Source organism: Channa argus, chromosome 2, assembly GCF_033026475.1.
Source record: "Channa argus isolate prfri chromosome 2, Channa argus male v1.0, whole genome shotgun sequence".
Taxonomy (NCBI): domain Eukaryota; kingdom Metazoa; phylum Chordata; class Actinopteri; order Anabantiformes; family Channidae; genus Channa; species Channa argus.
In genome coordinates, this window is record NC_090198.1 from 28,408,278 (window position 1) to 28,426,130 (window position 17,853).

Below are 17,853 nucleotides of genomic sequence, written 5' to 3' on the forward strand. Positions count from 1 at the left end.
GAGAGAGAGAGCAAATGTCACAGGTCAGTGATACTGAAGAACTGTTCAATGTGACCTATGAATAGAATTCATACATATAGAGACCACAAGTGTTATCATCTCATTTATTTTCACTCACCAGAGACATTAAATTTGCATGTTGAAGTTCCTGCGCTGTTGCTGACTCGGCACTCATAGGAGCCGTTGCCGGTGGGTTCCAGCTTGAACTTCAGCTCTGGAATCTCCTTCGAGTCGGCTGTGGGCGTACGGATTTGCTCGCCGTTACGGAACCAGCGGATGTCTGTTAGGCGTAGAGGGTTGGACCGCAGGACCGTACACCTCAGGGTCATCATCTGATTGTTCCTAGAACGCTTATCCTCGAAGACTGGGCTCACTATTGGAGGATCTGCAGAGAAAACAGAACTGCGTTAATACTTATGTTCAGTCCAGTAGGCAAACCTACCACATATATATATAATTATTATTTATAAAGTAATAATGCTGTAAACATTGTTTATTACTTATTATGAATGTAACAGTAATTTTAGCAACTATTAAAAACGATTTTAGTCAGTCCGACCTTACTGCTGAACAACTGTTATTGCCACAAGGCTCAGTCTCATCCCCGTTGCTAACCTATCCTAACCAGCTGTAATTAACCTGTCGGCAGTGGTGTGTGGCTCTGCGGTTAATGATTGACTAGCTGCTGTTGCCCCGGGGTCAGTCGGGACACAACGTAGCCAAATTACTCTGCCACAAATCACCAGCCACCTAGTTCACCCCTGGCTAATGATGTAGATAATAGACAAGGTGCTAATGGTGGTAATGTCATATGGAACGGAGATGAGATCTCCAATGTTAGGGCCCCCTGAGGTGAGGCAGCATGACTGGAGTCCCTTATGAATCAAGTTTATCAGACACAGATTTGTAATTATGGCCTGATCTATAGTGTGCGTGTAATTTAAACGGACGGGGCCATGGTCGAGTTACAGTTCGGGAGAGATGGAGAAACGGAGACCGGCAGGTAACGTTAAGCCGGATTCTTGATAGGTGTGGACGGTTCTAATTTGATGGCTGGCACCAAAGGGGTGCAGTTTTAACAGGAGCGAGCGAGCATGGGGGCCGCGCTTTCATCCAAGGCTTCTGCAGGTCATGAAAAAGCGTCGGGACAAACACTATATGCTGAATGGTCGTTTACATCGGAGGACTTTTTCTATCTATTTTAAAGGGAAAAAAGAAGATACACAGCAAAAAATATATTCTATCATAACTTACAACTATATAATATTCATCCACATTGAATTCGAAAAATCGTCTCTTTGCATTTGACTTTTTTCTCAGTTACAGTTTCCCATTCTGAGCTTGCTCTCTAGTCACAGAAATATAAGTGAGCACCTGCATGCTAAAAAGCCTGGAAACCACCATCTACCTTCTCAGCTTCTGTGTAGCCTGCCTTGTGTGTGTGTGGTGGCTTCAACATCCACCACACACACACACACACACACACACACCTTATTTGTTTAGTTAAAACTGTCAATTGCAGCCTAGTGTCCATTCTTATCGCTTAACCTCTCGGGGATGACTGTACATCCTGCCACAGCGCCGTGTGATGACGATAAGCCATGGGTGATTAGTGTACGGTCACATACCCTGTTTCTGCTTATAGGCACACATGTGCATACTGATGGCTATCTGACTTTGGAAGCAGGTGGCAAGGGTAAAAGAAAAATAGACAAAGTGTTGAGAAATGGTAAGAGCAGTAGAGAGGAGGGAGAGTACAGAGAAGGTGTGTTGTGAGCTGGTTTGTGAGCAGTGTATAAATCATTCCATCCCCAGTAGAATTTGGTAGACAGGTTATTACAGTCTCTTACTTGGCCCTAAGTATTCATCTCTGCAAACATGTAAGTTTCTTAGAAGTGTTTTTTGTTTCAAGTCCTGTGTTCACTTCAATTAGTTTAAGCGTTATTTTTGCATTTATTTGCTCCTCGTTCTGGGCTCGCGGTCTCAAAATGCAGTGATTCATAGTCGGGAGTCCATGTAAACACCTCATTGCTACGCATCTGTCTTGCTGAATGCAAAATGGATTCCATTCGGGAATGCAACACTGACCAAGCCAAACATGTACAATGAGTTAGTCCGTTTACATGAGACGGAGAGTGAGGTTGTGCATACACCTGTGGGAAAAGGTGGGATAAACTTCTTCAAGAAGTTGACACTGAGGAAGACAAATCGTGAGGACGGAGCTGTGCAAACGTGAGAGAAGTCCATGATTGAGTATGGAAGCTGGGGAGAGAACGAGAGCCTGCAGGATGCAGAGCGGGAATGACAAGACGGAGGGAGAGGGCCTCACTCATGGCCAGCGCTCAGCTGATTGATGATGATGATGAGAATGGCAATGAGGAAGAACAGCCACCCATCTAGGTGGGAGAGCAGATATAGAGCGGAAAGAATGAGCAGGCGAGGTGAACGTGGCAAGAATCTACATATCCACTCAGTCATATCTGCCGTAATAAATAATGTCATCATTCCGTCACACTGTGCTAAATAGAAGGAAAGCTGACAAAACAAAGCTGATCAGTAAAACAGGAACAGAGCACTGAAGAGGGGCAGTGGGGCAGTAAGGAAGGAACGTTTGCTGGCTGTGGCTACACAGAAATATCTCCCCTTTTATTCTGATTCTCTAGCTGCCAAGTTCTTGCTCTCTTCTTACTTCTTCCCATTTCTCTAACGCCCCAGTCACAGTGCTTTTTCCATTCCAGCTCACGGTAACCCTCCTCCCTCTGTCCACCATCCCTGACCCTGCTTTCCTGTTTTGAGCTCGCTCTCTCTTAACCCTGTTTTCTCTCTTCCTCCGTCCTGCTCATGTATCTGTCTCATCTCGCTGTTTCTTTCCATGTCCAGAGTGGGGTGGCCACCGTGGTCCATTAATCAGAGTTGGCCCGTGTGGACAGCAGAGCTCACAGAGTGTTGCCCTCGTGCCCTGCCTGCATTAGCCAGCCCTGTAAATCCTACTTGAGGAGAGGAGACAAGAGGAGAGGAGAGGAGAGGAGAGGAGAGGAGAGGAGAGGAGAGGAGAGGAGATTCGGGTTTGTAGTTATCCAACATGTCAGATGAGGATATTGGTTCAATCCTCTCGGACAAAAGCTTGTTTCTTCTTTTAAGCAGAGGAGCAAAAAACATTTCTTGATAACTCTGTTTCTAAAAATCCAATAAAAAACCATTAGGCTTCAATGTACATAGCACGTTAGTGACTCATCGTACGAAATCTCAATTTAATGAATGTTTTAAGCTTTTAGCAAACCACAGATTTGTTACCGAAATCAGCCGCACACGGATCCGTTTTTGTCATTGTTGCTTTCGACTAAATTATTACAAATTACGGATCCATTGACAACAATAGATGGAAATCCTTAAACTCCTCCGTCTCAAATTGATGAGGACTATTGAATCTGCTGGCATCACGGAGACGTTTAGACTGTGGGGAATTTTTACATCGCTGTGTTAAATCTCAGCAGAGGCAGGGCTGTTTTAAGGACGCGACAGATGCTTTGAGGTATATGTGATGATAATTCTGCACAGAGTGTATATTTGTAGCCGCCTGCTAACCCTGCATTCATTCCCCTCTACAAAAGCAAAAGGTTCTTGATATAAAATACAAGTATTGGAAAGTAGGAAAGGGGCTCGAACTTAAGATGAGAAGAGCGAATTTGTGTGATTTGACTGGATAAATAAGACGGCGTGAATATTCTTGCTGAAATCCAATTCAAATTTGTATTACACGTTATACTCGATCAGATCCCCAGTTTTACTGTGGCTACACGCATAGTGACAAGTGCTGGAATAATACAGGCATTGCAGAAAGAAGTCCAAGTCGGTATCTACGTGAGATGGATAAAGGCCATAGAAGTGTGTCCTGGTGACATTACCATACGTTCCCTCTCTTTATGCTGCATAGAGTGAAGCTCGAAGATGATGTTGTTACTGATGGTGAGTTTTAATGGATGCGTGACGTTAAAATAGAATCAAAGAAACACTTAACAGCTTATGGAGGTCCACACAAAGGAAACTGAACAATTCTGCACTGCCACTGTTACCGTGAATCACCCGTGTCCACTGTACATTTTATTAACATTTATTCATTTCTACTTAATATCCGTATTCTAGCTCTGAAGTTTGATTTCGTTTATTGCCATCTTTTCTTTCATTTGTTTTATTTCCACGGGTCCTTTTCAATTTGACTTGCACTGATATCACGACTAACCGCTTGTTGCGACTGTTGCTTAGGGATCATTAACGTGTCATATTAACCTGTGTTCTCTTGGCAAATAACCATAATAGTAACAGGCTATAATAGTCTGCACAACTAAAGGTAAACCACCGTGTTGTTTTTGTGGGTTGGGAATTTGAAGGATGATAATGTTGTCCACACTTACACTGCACGTTGAGTTGGACCTGCGCCTCCCTGCGTTTGATGTTAAGGCCGTTGTATTGCGCGGTCTGGCACCGGTACGTCCCCATCATGTCCCGGCTGACGTTCTTTAGCCTCAAGCGGCCATCAGGCGTCTCCACCGTGGCCACCCCTGATGGCATCAGCAGGTCCTTTTCTAGCCGCGACCAGAGTATAGGAGGACGTGGTTTGCCATCTACCACCAAACATACCAGCTCAGCGTTGCCTCCCTCTCGAACACTGACCACCTGACCTCCAGGTGGAACAGACAGCACAGGAGGAGAGACTGCAGGGAGGAGAAGAGACAAAAGAAGAATTGTGACGTAATGCAGACTGAATATATCTCCTTGTAGATTGGTATTTCGGAAATAAACCTTTCTAAATTGTGTAGGTAGATGAATTTATGCTCAAGTGCACCACTTACAATGAAATGCAGAGAAGGGCTACTGTGTTTTATGTAACATGTCAAGAGGTTGACATGGCTTAAAAACTGCATATGATGTGTCAGAGGAAAGAAACAATAAAAATGTATGAAAGAAAAGACAATTCCACAGTTTCAGAGCTTTACAACACTGAGAAACCGGTACTTCCTAACAAAGTAGTGAGGTTGTTACCTTGTTTTAATTTCGAACTACACTAAAGCATTTCATCATGGCAACAAACAAAGAGAAATAATGTGGGGAAAGATTGAGCTGCAATTGCCTTTTAAACTTTGTCTCCCCAAAATTAGGTCGTTGGGAAACTCAACTGCAAAGATTGTCATTTTAGATAAAGGTGAACAAACACGTCATTTGTTAGTTGACAGTAACTGTAGTCAGACAAACTAAACGTTACTGTTAAATGTACCTATAGATGGAATATGAGAAAAAAACATTCTTTTTTTGAGTCTGTTTGTGGTCATTGTGTGTCTACTGTTGGACGTTCTGTGTCATTATATGGCAGCTGGGGACATTTTGTTTTCCATTTTTAGTTGTTTTGGTCCCTTTGTGATTCTTGGACACTGTATTTTTTTTTTTAATTTGGTGTTTTATTGTCTCGTTATTTGAATAACGAGACAACACCTTCAGAGGCCCATGTGCACCCTGATGGGTCTGTCTCTGGTGGGCTCATTCACTAATCCATTTCTCTGTGCAGCCAGATCAGAGCTTTTGGCGAGCAGAAATCTCTCGTCTGGAAAATCTTTTTCATGTTGAGTATCAAAATCTAATCTGGTTGCAATTACTTTCCTTAGAACAACATGTTTTGGAGTTTAGTTGTGTAGAAGCATAATGTTGTTAGCCTACTGTTTTATTAATGCACTAAAAAGTGCATTACAATAAACAAACAAAAAAAAAAACACCAAAATGGAAGACAGCTCAGTGAGGTTTTCCTAAACAACTTGACACAGCTCGAATAATGACTTCCCAGCTCACGACATGCTGGCTTTTTGTTTCTCGACATCATCCTCTAATCAGCTCCGATTCCACCAAACAGCATATAAATACACACATTGATTTACAACCCCGCCGAAACATTTAGACTTGCTAATGCTTGTTATCTGAATACAGAAAGTTGTATTGACCCAGCAGAACAGTTTTTGGTGCTTGTGTATGGATCAGGCCAATAAGTGTATGGAAATTTGTTTTAGTGGGAAAAATATGTAACGTTAAAACAGGAAACAAAAAAAAAAATCTCACCACTGTTCTGGGAGATGTTGACATCCACACGGAGCTCTGGCACCCTGCTTCCTGGGAAGTTTGCCACACAGCTGTATGTAGCCAAGTCTCTGAACTTCATGTCCACAATCTCCAGGCTACTGGTGCCGGGCGCCATGTCCGGGTCGCTGCGCAGCAAGATCAGGTTATCCGAGTTGAAAACAGGTGCTCCGTTCTTGTACCAGGTGTAGTTGACCTTGTCTTGCGGGGTAGCGTCAACGTGACACGACAGCTTGAGGTCTCGACCCATTTGGATGGTCTCGCTGTCCTTGTTGGAGTCTGGGGTAATTTGGAAGGTCAGATTGCCCATTGCTGTGTGTGGTGGTGGACAGGGAGGGAAAGAAGACATGACACATGGTTTAATATGCTGTATGGTACGGTGGGAGGGGCTGGTTGTGGAGGGAGAATATTTTAAATATCCCTTAAAAGTAACTTGCAAATGAGACGAAATGGAGGACGAATTTATAGAAAACACGTTTTGTTGGAATATTTTCTGTTTCTATTTCTGCAAGACAGCAAACTTTCATATGCGAATTTTGTAGGATCAACTAGGTTTTTTTTTTTATTTACATATAATACATTTTCAAGTTAAGATTACTTCGTTTTCATTTTTTAACTATTAGAACTTAGGAAAATGTGTTGTCTTCATTTGAAGGCTCAGCAGGCCAGCACTGGTCCTGAGCCTGATAAAAAAAAATAAGTGGGAAGTCATGCATCAGTATTTCTTCAGTGAAAGATCCATGTGGTGAAAATGTACAAATGAACCTAAAGAGAGAAAAAAAAAAGACAGCTTTTTTTAAAAATGTATTTCCTCATAAGGTCATATTTTGTTTGTTCTTGCCATTATTACATATGGGCAGCGAAAACAAAAGTTCTGATTCCAAAATAAAAGGAGACATCGAACAATTAGTTGAGAAATTCTGTCAAAATTCATTAAGATTGAAAAATTTTGAAACACTTTCACAGCAAAAACTTTATTTATCTCACTAATTATATGATCTGTGATTAATTAGATGGATTTAGATTTTCTTTTTAGTTAACAGCCCGACTCATGTAAGTGGTGTATTAGTTCCCAGCATGCACTGTTTGACTTAAGACTAAATATTAATTGATTTATTTTTTATATGAATAATAAAATGAAAAGGTAAAATTAGCACTTATCCTAAAATCAAATATATTCAAAAAGATGTTTGTCACATGTGCATTTAAAGTATAGGTATTTTGAGCGATGCCCACACTACAGATGAGCACTAAAAAAACATGACATCATTATGTATTCTGACTTTAAATATGTAAGACATTTCATTAGTTTGTTAAATACATGCAAATTCAATTTCCAAATCAAATGAAATCAAATAAATATGAGCAGAGACCTACTATGTTAACAAAAAAGCAAATAAAAGAAAAAGCAGGGAGATGCTGAGTGTGCAACATAGTGGGCGACGCTTCAGGAGCATGACAAGAAAGAAACACCAGAGGAAAAATAAAATTGAAGAAGAAATAAAGACAAAGAGAGATGGGGAGGAAGAATCCAATTGTGGAGAAGGGAGAGACAAAAGGAGCCAGATACAGAATAAAATAACAAGGGGGATAAGGAGGAGGGAGGAAACAAAATCAAGGACAAAGAGTAACTCTCACACTGTCACATTTAATTTTCAGTTTCAAAGGCTGCGTTTCCCCAACAGATTCCCATGGTGAATACAAAACAGCTCTCTGTTTCCCCACCAAGAGGAGAGAGACAGGCGGCGAGGAGGAGAGGAGAGCTTGATTTAGACTCCTCTCCAGCTCGTTAACAAGCTGCTTGGGTGGGGCCATGGATATGAGGCAGCCACCATATGCTTAACGCAACCTGCAACTTCACATGGTTATAGTGGAGAGACGCTATAATGTGTGTGTGAAGTGGGATTCTATAGTCTGCGTGTGCGTGTGCGTGTTGTGCATTTCCTTCACCGACTTGCCACCTGTGCCGGTGTGACGATGTGTTCAAGCCCATTAAGCAAACAGGAGAAACCCATCCAGCATACGCTCTCTACAGTGTTAACTAACAGAAGAGACTGTCGCTAATTGCTTCCACTCCAGTCTAACTAATTGGAGTGACTAAAGATGATTAAAGGGATAAAAATAGCCAGAGGGGAGGGGGAATGGAGGGAGTGCGGGAAAAAGAGCGATACTTGAGCCGCCTGTTCTGACGACGTTCACACCAGCTCTCTGGAACGATGAAGCAACTGCTCACACGCAGATTTGCACATGTGGCACTTTTTAGCATTTTCTGTCAGGGAATGATTTTGATGAAAACCAAAAATACAGTAGGTTTGACTCCGTATGTTTAAGAAACTATAAAGATTTTCGGTCACCTTCAGGAAATTATACTACTGAAGAGGATTAGGGCCACAACACAAAGTTTATTTGAGTTCTGACTTGCAACGATGCAAAGTTCTGAGTTTAAAGTCAGAATAGTGTCATATAGTTTTCTCAGGTTTATAGTTTTTTCTGAAGAAGATGATTCCAAGAAAAAAGTCAAAAGGGCCAATGAAATAAATGTAAGATACTGCCCTTAATTCCTGTTTCAGACCATACAGACAAAAAATCCAAGGACGGGTGATATTTGTCACTCTGTGTGTGTGTGTGTGTGTGTGTGTGTGTGTTTTAGACCTCTGTTGTTGCTTCTTTCTTCTTTAAGCGCCATAAATGCTAAAAATAGCATTTATACAACAGTCCACAGATTGTCATGGGATTAATGGTGATTCAGATCATTTGTGTATTTTTTTTTTAAATCATATATCACATCATGACCAGGTATTTTGGAGGAAGAAACATGTCACAACAGACGTCTACAGCACAGACAAATAAACTAATCCAGGTTGCAGACTGACATTACTTGTGAGTAGAGGCAATTAAACTAACTCTTATATTAAACTAGTGTCGGTTGAAGCCCGGTAGAAATTGGGGACGGTTGCGTCAGGAAGGGCATCCGGCGTAAAAACTGTGCCAAATCAACATGCGGACAATGATCCGCATGTTGACTTATGTTCCTGCCCAGGGACAGCAGATGAAATTTAGCTCTGTAGCAAATTCTCCAGCAGTGTAGGACTGTAAAACATGTTTGTTGCTGAATGAACACAGCTTAAATTATGACGTTTGGAGGCAAACTCCTCACCCTGCCACACACAAACACGCTGTCCACCTTAAAAGTCCCCAGTTGACCAGTGAATCTCCTACCGTCTGTCCCTCTCCTCTCCCTGCGGACAAACACACACGTGCTTTACTTACTCCTGACAACAAGGTTGATGTTCTTGCGAGCTGGGTTGCCCACATTGTTGACAGCCGTGCAGTTGTAGAAGCCTGCATCGGCCGGTGTGACGGCCCGCAGGATCAGCGTCGCCCCTCGAACTTGGGCGCTGAGCGGAAGGGAGCCGGGATAACGTGACCATGTCACAGTGGGGAGGGGGTAACCTGCGATCACCTCGCAGGTTAAAAGCACGTCCTGACCCGGATCCACAACCACCGTGTCGTTGACTGACAGCCGGATCATCGGGGGAGCTACGGGGGGAGACAGAGGGGAGGAAGAGAGGATTACATGTGGTTACATGTTTAAGTTATGCGTTGCCACTGCAGCACAGTGAACACATGCAGATGTTGTATACTTATAATTTTAAAGCGTCTTTCTGCACATGTCACATGTAAATGCAGGGTTTCTCAGTAGGACTTAGTGTGTGCAGTGATGACATCGTGTTATGTTAATGTATGCTCATATCTGTTTGTGTGTGAGTGTGTGTGTGTGTGTCCCATGAGGGGCTGCACAAACACCTTGTATAATGTGTCTTTAAATAACTTTTTTTAGTTGACGGGCAAAGTTCCACCTGTCTATAGAACATGGCCACTTCATGTGTAAACTCCTGGATGCATAGGAACAACATGACCTCTGACCAAATCAGCACACCGCAGTCATTTATAATGTAGTTCTGTACGCTCTTTGTGTGTGTGTGTGTATGTGTGTGTGTGTGCCATTGTGCATTCATCTGTGGGTGTTTGAATTGCATCCTCAGTAAACACCAATCAGTAAACCAAAGGTAATTCATGTCCCTGTTCCCCTGCACTCATATCACCCCTATCTTCCCCACGCCACTGCGTCCATGTCCTATGAGTGACCTGACAGGAAAAGCACAGGATGACCCAAAATGCATCTGCAGAGGGGGGAAAAAAAAGGCCTCTTGCCAGACAGAGATCTATAGGACCAGAGGAGTTTCAAAATACTCCTGAAAATCCAAAAGGCCGGCCCAGGGAGAGCGAGGGCACACACACACCACACAGCACAGTACCGTTAAGAGTGACGAGGAAGCAAAGTATAAAAGACAGGACTGAAGTGGGAGGAGCGAGAGGGGACGAAAAAAGATAAAAAAGGATATGAATCATCTAGGAGGAGGTTTGAGAGCAGGGAGGAAAGAAACACATTCACAGAGATAGTGACCACAACAGGTCACACAGTGCAAAATTACCCGACAGACGTCAGAAATGAAATACAGAGATTATCTGGACGGTTTTACATCAGTAGCAGCCACTAGGGGAAACACAGCCTTTACAGTACAGTTGAATTTAACGGCAGTGGTCCAGGTTTCACAAGCTCCTCTTCCCACACACTTGCGATGTTACGACAGCATTCAATGGCCGCCATCTAATGTTGTGCGCACCATGGCCCCTGCACCATGGCTGGCCCAAAGCACCGTCCCATTCGGGTTCGATTTCCGGACGGGACAGGACGGATGTTCAGCCCGTGTTTGCGTAGGTTTCCTCCGGGTGCACAGGAAGTGGAAAAACTGGGAACTGGGATTTAAAACCTTCCTTCTTTGGTTCCTAACTTTTCAACCAAACCCTTTGTCCTGTTAAACTGTATGTGGCCAATATTGTGCTGTTTTATATGGAGCAGCTCACTGACGATGAAATACTTTCTGTTTTCTCTAATAAATACCGTCCAGCTCACTGAAAAGGTCTGCGCTTTTTTAAGTACTGAAAATGCACCAGATCACATCCTGTGGCTGCCAATCTTACCTGCAGCATCCTGTAATAGGTTTTTTTTGCATATCTTGCCACAAGCAGGCATAAATGGGGGGAAGGGGACGGTCGGGTTGAGAGAAATGAGCGTATGACCAAAATGTCACCAATTTAAATACCTGAAGTGGCAAGAAAAATCTATTTCAGTGGACTGAAATGGAAAGACCCCCCCCCCCCCCCCCCCCCCAATCAATTACAGAATAAACACCTTTTAGGGCCGTGTAGGGTAAAGCAGTCACAAGGTGTCAGTTTAGTCCTCTGGTAGAAATGTGTGACTAACCCAACCTCTCCCTGTTACTATTTGGCCACGTTAAAGCAGCAAGAAAATGAGGGAAAAGAAAGAAGGTCATCGTGCTCCTTTTTGGAAAGTGCTCAGCCAACCTGACTCTTTCAATGATGCATCTACTCTTTATTAAACAGCTGCGTCCTGTTCTCTTTTTAATAGCGGTGCCATAAGAAAATCATGCGGCAGGCGATTCACTCTATATTGTTTAGCATGTGGAAGCATAACAACACATTACTGAGTTAGTGAAATATTTCCTGGGCCTTTTAGGAGATAAATTAAAAGCAAACAAGGCAATTGGTTATTGAACATGTTGCGCCGTTTTCTCCCAATTGTGCTGTATGTCAATTCATTTGCATGATATATGCTCCTTGTTTGGAGAATTTATCACCTCTGGCACAAAAACTAAAGAAGACACACTAGAAACACACACACACACACTAAAGAGCTGCAGCTACACTGGTAAACACCTATTTTATTTGCCAATGTGAATTCATTCCAATTCAGTGGATGAAGAAAGATGAAAGAGGCTTCGATTCTCTAATAGGTTTAGATGCTTGTAGGAAATAAACAAATCCAAGTTCAGAGTCACAACCATGTGAACCTACAGCTACTTGAGTAAAGAATTATAGAATTCTTGGATCTAATTTGAGGACCCCCATAGTCAGCATAGGGAGGCAGTGGAAAGGTGTCAGGAACAACTAGGGAATGTACATGAAACATATGTATATACATCCAATTAATAAGATTGAACTAAAATGTGGAACAGATATTTATACCTAAGTAAATAACAGAATACAAATGATGCTGCTTGAAAGCTTAACTAATGCAGAAGCTCCTGCATCGTGACATGATGTGTGTAAAGTCATATACAGTGAAGTTTTCTCAGACTGACTGCACAACAAAAAGCAAACGCGATCGAGCAAATGGAGGCAAATACTGAACAAAGCTAGTATGCTGACATCTGCATATTGCATAATGTCTGCAGATTTCTGTGCGAGTGTGGTGGCCGAACCTGATGCAGCTCAGTTTGTGCATTGGTTTTCTAGTACCTGCTTCTCTCTGACCTTAAGGTGGAAACTCAGTCTCCCACCAACCCTTGAATCTAGTAGTGGTAATAGTAGTAATAGTAGTAATAGTAGTATGTTTTGAAGTGGCCAAACTGTTGAACCTATTACAATGGGCCATCGTGACCAAACCCTTCACCCAAACCTGAAGACCATTAAAAATATTCTGTTCAAACCCAACCCAAACCTTTGGGTCCTATCAGGTTTGGGTCTAAATCTTGTATGATGTGTGTTAAGTAACGTATTGTGTCGCACATTCAGGGTCCAATTCTCCTATGAATTATATAAACGAATAATTGTGCAGCACTTTTAAAGCCATTTATTTTAGCGATACATTAAACATGAAGATGTTCTTGTGCAAGACATTTAATCAGGCTGTGATTAAAGTGCACACATTCCACAATCTTGTCACACATTAGCAGCCAATTATTTAAACATGACCTCAGCTGTGTTTGTTTAATACGAAACCTTTGTTTACTATGAAACGATCTGAGGCGTTGAAGCATAACTTTAGAGCTATTTCTGAGGGAGCACCACACAGCGGACCGGGTTATTCAGCTGGGCTTAAGGAGAAAACAGGACAAGGAGGAGGAGACTCCAGGCTTTTATCCACCTGAGAGAGAGACAGAGTTAATCCTCAGCGAGAGAGTCACCGAGCAGGGTACAGGAAGCAATTCACTCCTCTAATAGACTTCACGCAGTACAGCCTCTCATCTAATCGCTTTTTTAACAGATTGCAATAATGAAAGAGGGAAACTAGTTTACAGATGCACGTTTCTAACAAATGCTAGGACCCGCACGAAGCTGTGCACATGCCCAGACAAACTTGCACTCTGTCAAACGGGTGACAAAAATGTGCATGCAAAAAGACGTGCGCTAATGGGATCTCTCTTTAGCGAAGCTCACTAGTGACGGCTCTCGAGCTGACAAGGAATTTCACTAGTGTAACAACTGCAATCAGCACATAAATAGCACTGTCCAATCCCATCGTGTCAAATCACAGCACCAGCCAAATAAACCTCTGTAGGCCTAAAGAACTTCCTGAGCATTAAACAAAGCTCCTTGGAACCATGTTTTTTTTTTTTTAACACATGACACCTTCCATTGGATGATTTTTAAGGACCTCCAAATGGGAGGAGACCCCTGGGGCAGACCCATATTATACTGGAGTAGTAGAAGTTAGTACCTTTCTATCTATTTACCAGCTTCTTACTCTTTACCAGCTTAGACAAATATTTCCAAATCTTTGAAAAATACGTGGGTTTGTGTGTAGTTGTTTGCCTGAATTAACTGTGTTGCTATGGTGTTGTGCATGTTGTTCTTTAGCGCAAAAGCCCAAACTAAAAATAATTTAAAAAAATAATTAGTGTCATGTGAAAAAAGATAAAAAGTCAATCAGCAAGTCACAACAACACGAAGTAATAAATCCTGGAAAAATTAATAAAAACAGTGGCAGCGCATGCACAGGCGGGAAACAAATCTATTACTGATGAAGTGATGTTCCTCCATGCGGTCGGAAACCTGACATCTTTCTGAAACCCTGCTGACTTTACGTACGCTGGGCTCATTTCATTTGTTGGCTTAAATCTATGAGAACTATATTACACATTCCGTCTATTAAAAAGGTCTGAGATTTTGCAGTCATCCGTTCATTGCACTTTAAATACATACATGTCTGTTTTCACTTTTGTACGCAGAGGAGAAGGAATATTGTGGAATATTTTTCCTGTGAATGAACCAACTGTACAGTACAGTGCAGTACAGTACATCCCGCCTGCTACAGCAGAGCAGCTGCTGCACCAATACAGATCAGCTGCCTGTTAATTCGGTCTTTGCCAGCACATTTGTGCAGATTTACTTCAGTAAATGTAGTGTTGTGATTTTTTGTTCATGTTGGATAGAGATGAACTTTCTTTTCCAGACCTCGGTCATGCTGCCCCTGAAGGGGATGAAACGAACTTGTGTGATTGGCCATTACTGACCCCTGCCCCGACTCCACCTGCCTCATAACGCATTCCTCCCAATAATAATGTATTCCGCCTGTCGTTCGTCGTTCCGCCTGCCTTCAGCGGTGTGCGCCAAAGCCGGTGATCACGGAAATTGCAAAAAGATTGCGCGGCACGCCCCATAATGCCTTCGCCCATTAAGACCGCGCCTTGTTTCAGGAAAATAAAGGCCTGTGTCTGATGAGAAGTTCAATCGATCCATAGACTAAAGCTGCTGCTGATTTCAGTGATCGGTTTCCAAATGAGTGAATTCTTGATTGGACTAAAAAGTGCTCGTCTGTGTTTTGTTTCGTTTTTCATTTGGTGCGATGAGGAAAAACATGAACACCAGACACACACGGACTTTTGTGCTGAGTACTGGAAGGTCTGAGCACTAATTAGTCCAACAAACGAACGACTAAATAAATAACCAAGAACACAATAGAAAGCGAGTTTGGAAGCGGGGGGGGGGGGGGGGTGGGGGGGGGGGACAGAACAGTAAGACAGAACACTAAGTAAAGCAAGAGTGGAGAAGGTGAGGATTTGAGAATTATAGCTTCAATTTCCTGGGGATGTGTGGGTGATGGTAGCGGTGGGATCAGCCTGCGCTCTTCCCAGAGTAATGGGATTTATGTGCAGCACAGCGGTTTACAACCCGGTAACAAATGCCTCTCTCTTCTTCTGTTCCTGTTCCCTCCGTCACTTTGTCACCTCTGTTTTCTCCTCCACTCTGTATCAGAATCTCAGTCTTTCTTCTTTCTACGTACTCCCACTTTTACCGACTTGTTTCCTCTCTCACCATCGTGCAGCTTTATGTGCTTCTGAAGTACTTTAGCAATGAGGCAAAGAGGAATTAGAAGCTCGTTTTGTACGAGGAAGCGGATGCCACCATCATGGCAGCCAAAAAAAGATGGCGGGTTATGGCTTTGGGGTTTGCAAAAAGATGCAGATAGGAAATGGGAAAGTTCTGCCAAAGTCCAGGAAGGTTTAAAGAGTTATCACATGCTGCAGCCATTGTTCTAGCGGCGAGAAACAACTGCTGGTGTATGCGAGTGCCGACGGGAGGTTCCAGGCGTGATCTGTAAAATGCTGATTATTACCAGTATACACACGAGTGAAGCTGTAAGTTCATAGTTCTAATGTAGGAATGATGTGTACTTTCATATTCAATTTGAAATGGATAAACATTCATTTCAAATTTAATTACACCATGACATAAATGGAACGAGTACACACAGAACAGAAATAGCAACACACATTAAATGGTAAATAGTCGCTTACATAGTGCTTTTATCCTAAACGCTTTACAATGTTGATTCCCATTCACCCATTCACCCATTCACACACACACACGCACCGATGGTGGTGGCTGCCATGCAAGGTGCTCACCTGACCCACCGGGAGCAGGGGATTGAAGCACTGACCCTGTGGTCCACCTTACTGAGCCTTACACACACACACACACACACACACCCCCCCTCCCCCTTTACTGCTGAAAAGAGGATAATTGAAGCGATCTGATTTAAACTGGAAAGTTCACACGCACAATGCGCATAGACCGGAAACTCTGAGAGGGTTTAGGCTGCATGCAATAACTCATCCCCACCCTGATCCCCTCACTGGACTGGATTTGAGATTAGCGACTAACGTTAACAGACTGAACCGCGTCACAATGCCTGTGGGAGCCATTCAACAGCGCGTCCACAGAGCCAAGACGCGCATGTTGTGTTGATTCGATAACTAAACTTGGATGTATGAATAGAAATAAACAAAGACAATAAAATGTAGTGTCATTACTATAATGGAGTGACTGTTTCTCCCAAACATGGATTCTAGCCTCACTTAAGGCTGACTGCACTTACACAACCCAATGTCCCACCAGAGCTTACAGTGCTGAGGGTTATTGCCTATTGATCCTCAACTTTTCAAGGGATGCAATAAGATTTGCCACCTATTGATCTAAGTATACATACTGCATACTAGTACAACACATTACTGTGAAAGTATGCTGTAGTAAGACGTACAGTAATCAATACAACGCTAAATCAACTCACGCATGCTTCAGTCACTGGCATCATCTGCTCAAAGATTGTTTCTTTTATCCGCTATGCAAATGTTTTTGCAGCATTGTTTCCTGTGAGGCAGCGTTTTCTACCTTTATATCTGCAGATCAAAAGAAAACAAAGTCGCCTCTGTCGAAGCCCCTTAGCTGCACGGGGAAGATGTTCAAGTTCATCAAAGGCAGTGCACCTGGAAACTGTCAGAAAGTCTCTGTTTTTTACTAAATGGTTATTAAACCTGACAATTATTCACAACTATTAAAAAAAAAAAAAAATGCAATTCATTGTTTCACTTTTGTATGTAGGGTTTTTTTTTTTTTTGGTCACCATTTCACTACAGTGTTAATTAATATCCAGGAATCCTGACAGTTTTATGACTACACGGTAATAATAAGACCTCTGCAGGAGCCCACTACTAAAAAAATCCCCTTCACAGGAAAATTATGAGTCAAAAAAGAATCTAAAAAGAATTAATTGCCCTGTTCTTTCAGTAGCAGTGAAACATGCAGCAGGTTTTTTATGCTCGGGATGAAAGTGGGAAAACCACCTATATGTTGATGCCTGATGCAAAGATTTCAAGAAAAAAAATCTTTCCAAATATTAATACAGTTAAGTATTTAGACAGGCACGCCATAACTTTCTGACTTTTACATATTGGTATCATCAAGCTAGGCATGTGGCCAGAGGTAGGCAGGTGCCCTTGATGTCAGAGTCAAGAACTGTTGGCAGCTGCTCGGCTTCAGAACAAATACAATGCACCAACCTGAGGCTGAAGCAAAGTATCATCACTGTAAGTAAAACAAATAATATTTACTGGAACTAAATTTAAAGCATTTTTAATAGTCAGCTAACGCCTGCGAGAGATGGATTTGCCCTCAATTTTTTTCAATGACTATTCATAATTTGTCATTGGTGGCTGTGAATTATTATTTCAAAACATGTAAGTTGCATATTTGCATTTCTTCCACAAAGCAATAAAATGTCATTATATATAAACCCGTTGTATTCAGTTTGTAAAACGACAAAACATTTAAAAATGTAAGTAACGAGATTAAACTTAATTTCAGACCTGCCACCGTACTTTGAGTCTGCACACCAGTCTGAAAACTCCAATAAGACTTTTCTAGACCCTCCTTGTTTCAGGGACATACCCAGCCCCTTCTCAACAAACAATATAGAACAAAATCCAAAGTCCACATACAGGTACAATTGTGGTACATGCAAGTCTCATTCAGCCTAACTTTGTGCACAAATCCTCCACATGCCCCAGCCTTGTTCCATTACCCCCC

General features: G+C 42.4%; 1 protein-coding gene across 7 annotated transcripts in view; it reads right to left on the bottom strand.

Moving 5' to 3' along the window:
* The window catches only part of LOC137106310 (MAM domain-containing glycosylphosphatidylinositol anchor protein 1), a 173,609-nt gene that overhangs the window by 39,900 nt on the left and 115,856 nt on the right, over window positions 1-17,853 (bottom strand). For all 7 annotated transcript variants that reach the window (XR_010911919.1, XR_010911917.1, XR_010911916.1 and 4 more), the window contains 4 exons: window positions 9,391-9,660; window positions 6,103-6,432; window positions 4,413-4,712; window positions 119-385 (listed from right to left, as the gene is read on the bottom strand). Coding sequence is in view for 3 of the 7 variants with exons in the window: in XM_067489434.1 (XP_067345535.1) it covers window positions 119-385; window positions 4,413-4,712; window positions 6,103-6,432; window positions 9,391-9,660 (1,167 nt within the window). In the remaining 4 variants the exon portion in view is untranslated. The remainder of the gene's footprint in view (window positions 1-118; window positions 386-4,412; window positions 4,713-6,102; window positions 6,433-9,390; window positions 9,661-17,853) is intronic.